This window comes from Oxyura jamaicensis, chromosome 3, assembly GCF_011077185.1.
Source record: "Oxyura jamaicensis isolate SHBP4307 breed ruddy duck chromosome 3, BPBGC_Ojam_1.0, whole genome shotgun sequence".
Classification (NCBI taxonomy): domain Eukaryota; kingdom Metazoa; phylum Chordata; class Aves; order Anseriformes; family Anatidae; genus Oxyura; species Oxyura jamaicensis.
In genome coordinates, this window is record NC_048895.1 from 102,904,593 (window position 1) to 102,918,704 (window position 14,112).

General features: G+C 41.4%; 1 protein-coding gene across 1 annotated transcript in view; it reads left to right on the top strand.

Annotated features, from left to right (window-relative positions):
* The first annotated feature begins 1,332 nt into the window (after positions 1-1,332).
* TAF1B (TATA-box binding protein associated factor, RNA polymerase I subunit B) overlaps positions 1,333-14,112 on the top strand; it is a 50,811-nt gene continuing 38,031 nt past the window's right edge. The window contains exons 1-7 of the mRNA XM_035322414.1: positions 1,333-1,469; positions 2,376-2,474; positions 2,943-3,030; positions 4,895-4,992; positions 5,288-5,383; positions 5,977-6,109; positions 9,638-9,794. Of these exons, the coding sequence (XP_035178305.1) occupies positions 1,452-1,469; positions 2,376-2,474; positions 2,943-3,030; positions 4,895-4,992; positions 5,288-5,383; positions 5,977-6,109; positions 9,638-9,794 (689 nt within the window). The 5' untranslated portion in view covers positions 1,333-1,451. The remainder of the gene's footprint in view (positions 1,470-2,375; positions 2,475-2,942; positions 3,031-4,894; positions 4,993-5,287; positions 5,384-5,976; positions 6,110-9,637; positions 9,795-14,112) is intronic.

A 14,112-nucleotide genomic window follows, 5' to 3' on the forward strand; every position in this document is an offset into this window, starting at 1 on the left:
TTTTGTCTTGAACATAAACAGTTCCCCTCTAGCTCTGTACATCTCCTCCAACATCAATGTAACCACAGCTGTCAAGGGAGCCTCACCTCTTTCTATGTATATTTTAGCTTTAATTTTTTCCCATGCTTTCACTTAAAGAATTTTTTTTTTTTTTTTTAAAGGGGCATAAACCTGTTCTCCAATTTTGTGGGCAAATTCATTGCAATAACAGATCTCAGTGTTTAGACATCTGTAAACATTATTATTAGCGTACCAGAAATTAGAGACCTACATCAAGATCTGGGGGTTTGGTGGTAGTTCTTTTTTTTTTTTTTTTTTTTTTTTTTTAAATGAAGGTGAATTTCAGATCATCTTTTCCCTCATTCAAGGATCCCCAAGCACTTTACATAGTTAAATGAGTTCTGGTTTCCTTTTGTAAAGGCAGTAATCGTCTCCTTCAACAGCTTCGGCAGGGCCTCCGGGGGACATGGTGCATGTACACGGCCAGGATGATTTGAGGACACTCAGTGAAGAGGCACTGTGGTGGCCTGGGGGTAGAGGAGCATGTGTCCCCATTGGAAGCACCCCATGTTGCCTCGAAGGTGAAGACCCCGTATCTCTTCAGTGAAGCCCCCATGTCCCCTCAGAGGTGAAGTATCCATACATGTCACCTCAGTGAAGCATGCCATGCCCCCTCAGAAGTGAAGCCTCCATGTCCCCTAAGTGAAGCGCCCTGTGTCCTCTCAGAGGTGAAGCCCCTGTCTCCTCTGAGGTGAAGCATCCATGCATATCACCTCAGTGAAGTGTGTCATGTCCCCTTGGTGGTGAAGTCCCCATGTCACCTCAGTGAAGCACATTATGTCCCCTTGGAGGTGAAGCCTCAATGCCCCCTCTGAGGTGAAGCATCCATACATATCACCTCAGTGAAGCACCTTGTGTCCTCTCATATGTGAAGCATCCATGTCCCTTAAGTGAAGCACCCTATGTCCTCTCAGGGGTGAAGCCCCCATGTCCCCTCCGAGGTGAAACATCCATACACATCACCTCAGTGAAGCACCCCATGACCCCACAGAGATGGAGCATCCATGTCCCCTCAGCGAGGAGCCCCCCTTGCCCCCCAGTGTCCTTCTCTCCCCCCGGGGACCATCTGTGCTCCTCCACCCCCTCGGCGAGCCCTTCCATCACCCCCTTCGTAGCCCTCACCCCATCCCGGTGCGGGCTGACGGCGGGACGGGACGCCGGGCGCTGGGGCAGGCAGACCTGCCGCAGACACCCGCCACCAGCCATGACCAAAGCCACCGAGCCACGGCGGGGGCCACAACCCCGAAGCAGCCGCCCGGAAGGCTCCCGGACAAGCAGCGGGGCCGGAACGCAAGCACCGGGGCTGCCGTTTCCAAGCCGGACCGCGGCTGGGCGGCTCGGCGCGGTTGCCATGGTGGGAGCCCCGGGGCGGTTCTGCGGCGGCTGCCGGCATGGACGAGGAGGAGGCGGTGCGGCTCCGGGAGCCGTGGGGGCGGCTGCTGCGCCTGGGGACGGCGCTTCCCCGCCGGCCCTTCGGGGGCTGCGGGCGGCGGCTGCGGCGGGGGAGGGCGGAGGCACCGCGGGGAACAGCAGCGGAGCTGGGGGCGGCGGGCGAGGCCCGGGCAGGGTCCTCCGGGGCCGGGCAGGGTCCCCCCGGGCCGGGCAGGGTCCCCCCGGGCCGGGCAGGGTCCCCCGGGGCCGGGCAGGGTCCCCCCGGGCCGGGCAGGGTCCCCCGGGGCCGGGCAGGGTCCCCCCGGGCCGGGCAGGGTGCCCTCGGCCCCGTTAGGGTCCCCTCAGCATCGGCAGAGCCCCCACAGGGAGCTGCCCGGCCCCAGCACACGCACGGCGGCTGCCGCAACCCCTGCTTTTTCCCCTTTCCTGAGGGTTTCCCTCTGTCCTTCTCCCCCATCTTCCCTTCTCCCCCCAGTTTGTCTGAGAAGTACCCTTTCTCCTGAGCGCATCTCTCCGCCCAGTCGTGCACGCTTTCTCCCACGTGGTTCTTCACAGTTCTGGAAACTGTAGTTTTTGGAAAAGTAGTTTTACTTTCGCAGTGTCTGCTTTCTGTCTTGTTTTATTCCCTTTTCATTTCTGATAGGTGGTTTTTGTTTGTTTCTTCTGTCATGCCCAGTGTTCTAGGTGTGAACTGTTATCCCCCTTAAACTGAAATTCATGTGCACAAGTATCTTCCCAGCTTCTTCTTCAGTTACCTACAGCTAACAGCAAATGCTGTGATTACGTTATCTACATGAGCTAAGATAAAGGGCACGTGTTTACTCATCCATAAATAACTTCCAAAGCTCTGCAGTAGCCTAGTAATAGCATTACTTGTTGTATCTGAACGCATGTTACTGAAAAACTCTGTTTTTTCCTTTTAGAGAGATTTCACCGAACGCTGTGCACAATGTTCAGAAGTAAACTGGGGTCTTACTGATGGAGGCAGGTTTTACTGCAGAACTTGCCACAATGTTACTGAGGTAAAAATCTAAGCTCTTGACCTTCAGATAGGTTTATTTTGGTTGTTTTGTTTGTTTGTTTTTTCTCCTTGGCATTAGAAGTTGAAAGCATTATTGCGATTCTTCCTTTTTAATGCTTGACTTAACACTGTTGCAAACAGCTGTTCCTTCAAATCATAAAGTTTAAAACGAGCCTGTTTAAGACACGGTGCTGCGGTAGCCGTAGTGCTGGTACGATGTCTGGATGCCCTAAAAGTATTGCTTGGATATTGCTGCGCTTCAGTACAGTGCTGGTGTAGGCAAACTGATGCATATCACCTCTGTGTCCAGGGTCGTCATTCTCTATTTTTGGTATTTCTGAATGAAAAATGTCTCTCTCTTTTTAGTTTAGGAAAATTGAACAAATTCCTCCATTTTGTTTTATGATAGAGCAATTGATGCAAGTTAGGCCTGGCCTTTTTCTTGCTAGCATCTATTACTGTTTTGCAGAGAACTAGAGATGTTGTAAACACTGAAGTTATTTGTAATGCAAGAATACAGACAATCTCCAAAGGCTCAAGAAGTCGGGGAAAAAGTGGTATGTATGTACTTCTCTCTGTGTTCTGCTAAAGAATGAACGCGCTGGATCAGTTCGGTCAAGGTTCACCTAACATGTTGTCTTTGACGATGGCCAAAAATAGCTAGAAAAGACTAAGATCAGGAGCATAATACACCCCCCAGATGCTGCCAGAACCTTCAGCAGCCCCAGCTTCAGTGAATTCCTGAGGCACAGGTGCTTCTGTGAAGCTGGTGGTGGATTTTTTGCATTGAGCAGAGCCGTGTGTTACTTACTGCCGCTTTGATTTGTGCAAGGCAATACTGAATGAATGCCATGTGTATCTTCAATGAGATGTGGTGATCCCTTTGGTTCTTCCTTGTATGACCATCACAAAAGTGAAAAGTTGTCTCTCTTTGTAAGTGAAGTGTGACAGTGCTCTCTCTTAAAGAATGTAACTTCAACTTGCGTTGAAGGAGCTTGGCCCTGTGATTTACACAGAAACCCATGTGGATGAGATTTCATACAGTTGCGATAGCTAGGGTAAGGTAGTGCAGTGTTACTTCTTTCATCCCGAGTCACTTCTACACTTTTAAATTCATGACTGACGAACACACTAGTCATTACATATGGTGAGACACCATGTGTTACGGTGAGGCTGCTGCTGAAGCTATGAACGTACGCTGTGATGGCTGGGTAGTAGTTTTACCGTTGTGGTCATTTTCAAAGAGCAAAAATGCATTACAATGCTAAATGAAGTGTGGGGTTATTTTTATCTCTGATGGGCTAACCTATCTTCACTGTACTGTGGTGGCAGTAGATTACTGCGTTACGTTGAAAAGAACAGTTGTGGGAAAGTGAAGGGAGGAATGAAAAAAGGAACAACCTTAACATCTCCACCTGTCTCTATCCTGTATTGCTCCTGAAGTCTGATGTGTGTTCCATTGTGTGCTTTTTACTTCTCCTGTTGGGGTTGTCGTTTGCTATCCCCCGTGCATAAGAAAGAAATCCTTACCTACGTGGAGTCCCTTCTGCAAGTGCAGTTATGTTATACTATGACAGCTTCTTTTCCTACAGTTGTAGGAGTAGCTGTATCTCTGGTTACCAGGTAAAGCTCATGTCATTAAAGCAGGGTAGAAACTTTGGGCAGGTAACTTCTAAGATGGTGAGAGGCAAGGTGCGACTGGAAGGAATAAAACCGAAGAACAGGCGTGGAGAGAATGCAGAGGAAGTTAGGAAATGCAGAGAAATTTTCTAAGACCAAAAGCCTGTAAGAGGGACTAGCAAATATGGAGAGGTAAGGGTGAAAAGTAAATATCATGCTGTCTGAGGAAATAGTGAATAGATTGGAACAGGCCCACTCCTTATAAAATTAATCCTTTGCTGGGATATGCTAGAAGCATTGAATGTCTGAGAAACTTTCATTTAAGTTTGTATGTTTCAGTGAGAGACAACAGTAAAGAACGTGGTGATACTGTTTGTTTTTGCCTGACTTACCCCTGCAACATAATGTATTCCAGTTTTCTGCACTGGGAATGGGAAAGAAAAGATTGTATTTAATTTTTTTTAATGATAGGTTCTCAGCTATTTTAAAACTGGTCACTTGACAACTCTCCACTCGATTTCAAATGCCGTATTAGAAATTATTGTGAAACATATTATTGCTGGGAAATGTGCAGAGAAAGCACTTGTTCAGTAACATTTCTTCTTTTTTAAGACAGAATAAATGGAAGTTAATGGAATATTCAGTGCAGCTGGTCTTTGCTCTTGGATCTGAAGTTACTTAGTGGAGACATGTCTCTGTCCTGTCCTAGAATGAAATATTAAGTGGAAATAAGTGTGCATAAGTTTTTTGTTGTTGTTGTTTGTTTGTTTATAAAGGCTTTTTTTTTTTTTTTTTAATTAGAGGAAGGCTGGGAATGGTACGTTTGTGAAGGCTTTCAGCTTATACTCAAAAAACAAGCTGAAGCTTTGGAAGCACTAGGAGTGTGTCCACAAATGAAGGTACGTAAAGATCAGCGTAAGTTCTACATACTATGAGTGTGCAACCAGGGGGGTTATTTAAAAGTACTGTAATTTTGCAAGTGACTCAGATTACCCCCTTTTTAAAGAACTACTGAGTACATGTAAACAAACTTAATTTTCCTGGTAATTTTAAAACATGATTTATAAATTGGAGGTAATGAAGTCAGAGCTGGAATATTATTCAGATTCCTGAATTAGCAATTATGCTCTGTTCTCTCAGAAATTAATGGTTTTCTAAACTTTACACTAATCATTGTCCATTTTTATTTACCAGGATGAAATTCTGTGCAATTTTTGGAGGCGTTACCTCCAGAAGAGCCAACAGGCGTATTGCGACAGACCAGCTGGTGAAGCTGTCAAAGCATTATCAGTAAGTGAAAAGCTCAGATCCCATTGAAAAGCCCAGATCCCATGAGATGTGGGATATTTTTTTTAAAGAGCACTAACATAAACCTTTGTTTAAGCTATATATCTAGCTCACGTTAATCTCATGAAGAATATCTTCTAAATGGCGTACCACATGCTTATTTTTTTTCCTCCATTTCCAGAAACAAATACTTCTGAATATGGAAGGTTGCTTATTTAAAAATTGCTTTTTGTCTTGGCATACATTGCACGTAGGTAGAGCAGAAATTATAATAAAAAATACGTTATCCCAAAGTTACTTATTTTATCAGACTTTATCTAAATCGCCTACTTTCTGGTTATTGCAGCAGACTGGAATGTAATGGGATCACTAGAAATATTTTCTCTTTTTTTTTTTGTCTTGAGTAGATAAATATTTTTAAAATATTTTTATAGGCTCTCCTTACACACTGGTGATTCACATAGCAAGTTAAATCCAAGCTGTTCACATTTTAACTTCACTTACTGTAGGTCTTGCATCTGTTATGCTTGATTTTGTTTATTCAGATTAAAACAATAACTAATAGTAGATAATACTAAGACTTATGTACAAAACAGGTTTGTGATAGCAGTACAGATGTGGATAGTGAACCAGAGAGACCTAGCTTCCTTCACTTGTTGTCTCTCTCTGAAAGCGATGGAGATCTACAGACAGATTGCAGCTTTGCCTCGTCAAGTGGCAAGGTCTCAGGTAGGAGCAATGACCTGAAGTATCTGGAAACTGTTTTTGTCGAGTTGTATCTATATCCTATGTGTAGTTGTGTAGAATGAATTGGAAGAACTTGTTGACAAGTGGTTAGAAAGTGTAGTTTTCAGTCCTATTTGCCACTAGAGTACTTTATATTCTACCAGAAGCAGAAGACTTTTTTATTATTTAGTTTTATTTCCCCTTCCTACAAGGAGATGGAAGTTGAACAGGGCCTGGAAATGCAGGAGGAAGGTATCTCCAGGTAGCCAGGTATCTCCATGCGTCCTCTTTGGAGTGGGGAAAAAAAGTGCTATTAATCTGAAAAGCTAGATGTTCATAATCACTGCAGTTCTAAAGAATAAGCACTTAAACTAACAGTAGAGCTCTCAGTCACAACTTCCAAGTTAAAAATAGGAGTTGCTTCTTGTTTCTTTTCCTTCTCCATATTATGGTGGTTGTTTTTTGTGTGTGTTTATTTGTTTAACCCCATATATTTATTTATCTAATATTATTCCTTGGTGTCTTTGGTATAAATAAAATATATTTAAGTTGTATTTTTTGTCTCTGCATTCTATTTACTGCTTTCCCTATATCCTCTTTTATCAAAAGTGTTCTTTTAACGTTGCTTCAGTTTCTTCTTTCTGTTCACAAATCAACCTGAAAGCATTTACGGAATGATGAACATTTGAATTAAAATGTTACAGAAAATTGGAGTCTTTGGTGCTGGGCAAGTGTAGTGCCAGACAGGGCTGCAAAGTCTGATACTGGAAATACATTTCAAGGCATATTTGAAAAGTTTTGCTTGCACTCTAAACTTCTGATTCTTTGCCTTTTTTGTTTTATTATTTGCTTATGTTTTCTTTCTTTGTCTGTTTCAATGTTTATTCTTCCCATGTTATGTGGTCCTCTCTACGTCCTATTTCTGTTCTTCCATGGTATTACCTGTCTACCCAGAGAAGAATGCAATCTTGTTCTTTCACATTTTTCTCTTTTTCATAAAGCCCAGAAATGATAATAGAAAGAGAAACTTGATCTGCAGCAATTAGAAGTGTTGAGAAACTTTAAAACTTCTGAATAGAAGTAGAGGTGGGGGAAAATGGTGCCAAAAAATGGTGACAAATTTTTGCCAATGTAATGCAAACACTTTTCATCCTATTACATTAAAATGAGAATATTTTTAGGTAAAGAACTATGTGTTCATGCACATTGCAGATCCTGGGTGTTAAACAAATACACATTGTGTGAATAGGAAAGAATTCAGTGAAAAACTTCTAGTGAAATACTCCATTGAATTTTCTTCCCCTTTTTTGTGTCTAGAGAAACTTGTTTCTTCCTTGGCACTTCTGTCTCTTATTATTTAGAATAATTTATAGAATAATTTAGAATAATATTTACAATTTTAGCTTTAGAATAGTTACATAGCCTTAAGATAGGTTACAATTTAACATGCTGTTCTTAGTGGGTTGTTTCAGATTGAATTCACCTGTAAGTAGCCCTACCTGTTCCACTAAAAGCACTTGAAGTGGATAAGAGCTTAGTGACACTAAAAGTACATTTAGGAGAAATCAAACAATCATAGAAATTGTTTGTATATTGAAATTTAACACAAGAAATACTAGATACATTGTAGTCGACCAGAAGTTATTATGAAGATTCAGAGGTTTCCTCTCTTGTGCCATTTTTACCTTTTTTTATTGCTATGGATTGGGAACCTCAACGCTCTTTATTTCTTAAGAAGCTTCTCCAACATGCAAGTGTTTGTTTGATTTTTTTTTAAATTTATTTTTTTGTTATTTTTGTGCAGGGGTAATAGCAAACTCCACCGAGTATAGCGCAGAGATATTGCTGGGGAAGCCTATTAAACCCTTAAATTATTAGATGCGTGTAATTGTGTGCTGTCATGCCTTGCATAAGCTGCAAGAAATAAAAGGAAATTGTGTGCCATCATTAAGGCCACAAATGTAATGAGGATTATTTTAAATTGAGTTGAATGTGAAATTAATAATGAAGCTTCAGTCACGAAGCTGCCTTTAAGCACATGCGTCCACGTGAAAGGTGAAACTGTTGACTAAAAGGATTAGCTGCTGCTCCTGCCTTTATTCTCCAGCGCACGTATGCACAATAGACATCGCGGGATCCTCTAATCTAGACCATTTCTTAGTCTGCATGAGGACTGTGTGAGCTGGTTCTTTTACCTTGTTGCTGCCTCCCTGGTACTACCGAGCAGCATGTTAGGAGCCGGTAGGTGGCATCCAAGCCTAATTCTGGCTCAGAAATGCAGGATCTGCAGCGTCTTCCTCTGTGGCAGTGGGCTCCACACCTGTACTCGCTGACCACTGCCACCTCCCAGACCTGGCTGTCACCCACCAGCGTAACCACGAAGCTACCAAGTCCTCTGAAGTTTTTAATTTTATTTATTTATTTATTTTCAGGCTGCTTGCTGTGGCCCTGCAGCTCCCAGCTGGGGAGCTGGGGATCCAGCCTTCACTGTTCCTGCCTGAACAGGCGAACAGCGTGTGGGAAAACAGTGGGGAAAGCCTCCACAGAGGCTGGTGTTTTACCTTGGTGTGCTTTAAATACAAAACATTTTCATTTGTGCCGGCTGCTTCACGATGAAGCTTTTCTTTTTCTCTTCCTCCTTCCCTGAACTCCAAGGCTTCACTGCTGAAAAGGTTCCTAACTCAGAAGTCACTCCCCTAAATTAAATTTCTTGTTGCTGCTTCTCATTTTTAGTGATTCATCTCAGTAAGGATGTAGGGAGGTTTGCTTGTTTTGTGGCTGTTTTTTTGTTTGTTTGTTTTAACCTTCTTTACCATTTGATGCATTTGTGTTCTAAAGCTGTTGTTTTTTTTTTTGTTTTTGTTTTCATTTAATTTAGTGTTGTGTTTTTTTTTTTTAAATAATACCTACTTTTCCACAATTAGAGAACATGTGGCAAATGGATACACACCATAACTGCAGTGTAGACTGTTCTTGTTAAAGGTCTGACTTTACCACAGGTCACAACTAACTTTAACTTTCAAAGTGCTGAAGTATAAAACTGTTTTAATCCCTACCTCCAAGGTATTGATTTAAGCACAGAGAATTTGCCCTCATTTCCCCACTGCTCCCTTATCTTTCAAAGGGAAAAATAGCATTCCCAGCTCACGTTAGTTATATGTTGTATAGGAGGTACAGCTTTCTAGAGCTCCAAGTTTAAGTGCAGCTCCCACTGAAGGGTCTGGTTTTATGGGTACTAGAGTGAGGTTTGTCTCTGAATATGGTCCAGTGTCTTCATAAACTGCTATTTCACTTGATTAAACGGGTTGTCCTCTCATATTATGGTAGATGAATAAATTAATTCAGCTGTTTATTAGCAAAAATACCTAAACTACCATGCTACTACAAAGTAATGATTTGAAAATGTTCCTAGTTGCTGAACAATGGTCTTCGCACAGTTCTTAATCGTGTGTTCTGTATACCGAGATTGTGTGTATGTCATATTAATTACTTTCTTTTCCCTTTTTTTTTTTTTTTTAACGTAAACCAAAGAATGTACCTCTGTGTGCTCTGGGTCGGTAGATGGTAGATTGTATTTAATGAAGAATCAAAAGGAGAAACTGAGGATGTCAATGCCAATGACCCTTTCGTTTTGTTACATGGCATTGCTCTGGCTGAGAGAACCAATGACGTTGTCTGATCTCTTAAGGTATGAATGGTCTCCAGTGAAATATTTGTTGCTTTTATAAATAATATAAATTTTTTTAATTACAGCTTTACTATTGCCCTGTTGGTTGCTTGCTCAGTAACAGTGAGAAGTCCCCTATGTGTAGTTCCCTTATCTTTTCTCTGTCATAATTTGTGAAGCTGCTTTTTGTGAATGCTCTCCTCCATTGCCTGCAGTGATTTTCAAAAACCTGTAAGGGTTTGGTGCAAAAGAAGCTCTTTATCCTTCTCCCTTGAAATTTCTTAAGATTCGTTGGAGGTGTGTATGGTCACGTTTTTGCTATTTTTGCTGTTGTCAGCATGCCAGAAAATGAGTAGCTGTTCCCCAGGACTTACGTCAGTGTCATCACACAAACAATGCCAGCAGTATACAGCGATCTGGAAGGTAGCTAGGCAGCTTCACGCGCTGGAGTGGGGACGCAGAAATTAATATAAGAAGTCCTTCTTTGTCTTATCTGTAATCATCAGAGTTCGTAATAATAGAGCTGTTAATATAGTAGACGTAAAATGTTCTAACAGCAGGTTTGGTGCTAAATATGGGGACCATCAAGCTACTGCTGACAATGCAATTCCCTTATACCCCCTACAACATGGATGTGAACACGCTCCTTATTTTCATAAGGAATGAAAATTAATTTGTCAAGTCTGCTGGTTTGTTTCAGTGGTGGTTGTTGGTAGTGATAAATACTCTAAATCAGGCCTAAATAACTTACATTTAGGAGTTCTTGGAGATACCTTGGAAGACCTTTTTTTGCGCTGATACTCCTTTTTAACAAGTGTTGGAATGGTGGATATTTCTAAAAAGATGGGGAGATTCTTTTTTTTTTTTTTTTAAAGTAAAGGAAAAATCCATTCAAGATTCATTCAAAATGGCAGGTTTGGGTTCTTTAATTTTGATTTTTCAAATCTATAACCTGTAGGTTAAAAGACAAGGTAACATGGATGGTGCACGTAACTAGTGTTGCTGCTGAAAGTCTGATTGATACAAGGGGAGTTTATCCCAGAGCCTGATCTTCCATAATGGCCCCTTCCCCTCTGTACTGCTGACCCCCCTCCACTTTTCTAGCTTTGTACAAGCTTTCGAAGAGCAATGGGTATTGAAGAACACTCTTCCCTGAGTCTTTTTTAGAAAGGAGATGTTTCTGTGTCTTAAGAGGAGTAGTTAATACTGGCTAAATTATTTCTATGTTAAACAATATCTAATCCTTTGATTTAACTTTAGGGGATGGCTGTTGCCTTCATCAGTGATAATCACACAAACTGTTGCATATTTGCATAGCTAGGAATGCACTTGCATAAAAGGTGCTTGTAAAATGTTCAGCAAAATGCCAGTGTTCAGAATTCAAACTGCAATACAGAAGTAAATACCACGTACATTAGGAAATAGTACAAATTAAAAGTAGCTTTCAATAAACAAGTTTATTACTGGCTAGTATTTCCTTAAGGATGTTCTGCAGGAGTCAGAACTACTGTAGCCTACTCCGTATTTTTTATCAATGATTAGAAAATGAATATAAAAATCTTTCTGATAATGCATGTATATGGCAAAAATCCAAGTAGTAAATTACAGTTACTAGGATGGAGCAAATGATGCACAGTAATAAAGAAGTATTGCTTAGCACATCCTGTTTGGAGAGAAAAATCAAATATCTATTCTTGGGCCTGTTCTTTCTACCTTGGAAACTGTTTCTGGAAAGCATGTGGGGTCATACTAGGCAAATATATCCTCAGAAGTTCCTGTCTTAGTATGATACTGTCCTTTTTTTTCTTTCATTCCTTTGTTTTGAAAAAGAAAAATGAAAAAAAAAGGGCTATACTTGGGTGGACTGTTGATTGCTTATTAATGGTGTATTGTTGTGTTTGGCACTTCAAAAGCAGAAGAGATCCAAGCAGCTGGTGCAGAACCTGGAGAAACATCCTTTGTACTGAGATCCTTCAGAGCTCAGCATAAATGCTTGAAAGGATTTAGAGCAAACGTGTAAGCAGCAAAAAAGCTGGAAAAGGAGAGAAAAAAAAATCAGATATCAAATACAGCAGAGACATAATCAGAAATTAATAATTGGAAATTGAAATAAGATGATTTGAAAGAGAATGTATCACTTAAAGTAGGTACAATATATGGGTTTAATGCTCTGATAAGTGCACGAATCTAGTGGGCAATGGCTTTAAATGCTCTGAACATACGACTGAATTAAATGCAAAAAGCGATGCTTGAAAGAACGCCATTTGTATTGCAAAGCTTTACAGTGATACGATACTTGTATAAGGCTGTAATTACATTATCGTGCTTCCCTCCCTACCCTTAGGGTCTTTGTCTTTCACAAGTTTGATGAAGAAGGGGAAAGAATTCTAAACTGCATGAACTACCATAAGGCTCCTGTTTTCTCACTTCTGAATATTTGAGTTGAAAAAAATCAGACAATGTTAACATTTTTGCATGCAGTAGGAGCTCTGCAGACTGAAATAGCAACAGACCAGAGATGAAAACTATGCAGAGAAAAACATGAAAGATTCAGCACTGCCTTTTAAATCTTTATAGGCAAATTGTGTTATTTAAACCACCTGAATTACAGCAGTGCTTAAAAGTTCTGCCTTGTTTCGTCCTCAGTTTGGTCTTCTTCCTCCCTTGAAGTCAGCTGACTCCTGCTCCTCCCTTGTGACACATGCTTAGGCACCATGCTAGGGCAATCTGCCAGTTTGTAAAGGATTTACAGCACCAAAAATACACTCCTTGCTGCTTGACACACTTAACAGAAAAACATTACAATTACCTCCTCTCAAAGGCACATTTTGATTTAAAAATAACATTTGAACAACCTTCTGGTCTAGTCTGTAACAAATTAAATCTTTTTCCATTGTGAATAATCTCACAATGCTTGATATGTGGTATTTTATTTCTCTAAATAATCAATAAAATCGTGTGTCTGTGGAAAAAAAAATCAGGATGCTAGGCTTGGTGAGGCTGAGAAATAATGCCTTTCAAATGAGGTTATACCCAGCTACGCTGGCAAGACTAAACTTGTAATCAGTTTGTGGCATTGCTGTGTGGCTTTAGCAGATGCATCATTTCCTCGTAGTATGCAGAGGACGTAGGATTTTTTTTCACACTTAGGCCTGACTAATGCGTGCTGCTGCTGCTGTAATTACAAGAGCACGGGCTGCGTACTGTGTGTGCCATTCAAGTTTTCAAGCACTTCACTGATACAGCGTAGTCCTACAAGTGTTTGGATGGCCTGGCTGTGAAATGACAGGTTTGGAAGAAGAGCAGACAGTAGAAACTGTTCTCAAGTGCTGTTCCCGATCTGGGCTTTTGGAGTAAGTTTTAACATCCTGAATCATCAGTACATTGTATTCATAACAGGGTAGTTATGCTGTTTCATGTATTTTTAGAACATAAAAACAACTCTTCACCTGAGAGAAGAGCATGTTTTTGTGTAGGGACAGTCATTTCAGGCAGATTCCGGGAAGATGTCGCTGTTTTTTACACAGTTGCAGTGCTTTGATATGATAAGTGAAATTTGGACCAGATGATCTTAGAGGTCTTTTCCAGCCTAAATGATTCTATGATTAAATTGTTAAACAAAGAAACAAAAAATACCCCACCATGTTTGTAGACATCTCTCGTCCATTGCGGAATAAGGATGTGCTTCTGCCTAAATATCTCTGCCTCTTCTCTTGCCCTGGGTGCTAGCACTCATCCAGCTTACGGTGTATTGAAAGGAGATCAGAAAAGTAACTTGTGATTTTGCATGAGAAAGTTTCACTGGACATTTTAGTGCAGTGTAATTTGCTTCATGGCTGTCCGTTTCCACTTCGTGCTGGCAATAACATTTGTGCAGTCAGCTGAGTCTGGAAATCTATCTGGTTGAAATCAAACCCTGGAAAACAAAAGCCCAGTTTTCAATCTAATCCTCTGTCGGAGAAGTCACACAAGTGCTTTTGTCAGCAGGGAGGAGACAGGAGTGTGATGCAGAGGACAGAAGGGAGGGTGGGATTTCCCATTTTGGAGGCAGCAAGCTGTTAGGGTGGTTCACCTGCAATCATAACTGCACCACACCCTAAGGCCTTGATTGTTTGTCCTCTTCCAGCTGCTGCTGTGCTGGCTCAGGAGGCTGCCGCTCTCAATTTCTTGGTGCTACCTCTTCAGGTCTGGCAGCTAATTGTGTGATTGCTCCTTACCAAGGGTCCATCAAAGCTTACATCCAGCTGAGCCAGTAATGGGACGCTGTTGCTAAAAGGGGAAGGTCTTGCTTCCCTTCTCTGCTCCTGCTTTGTGATGTATCCCCTTCTCTCTGCCAGTT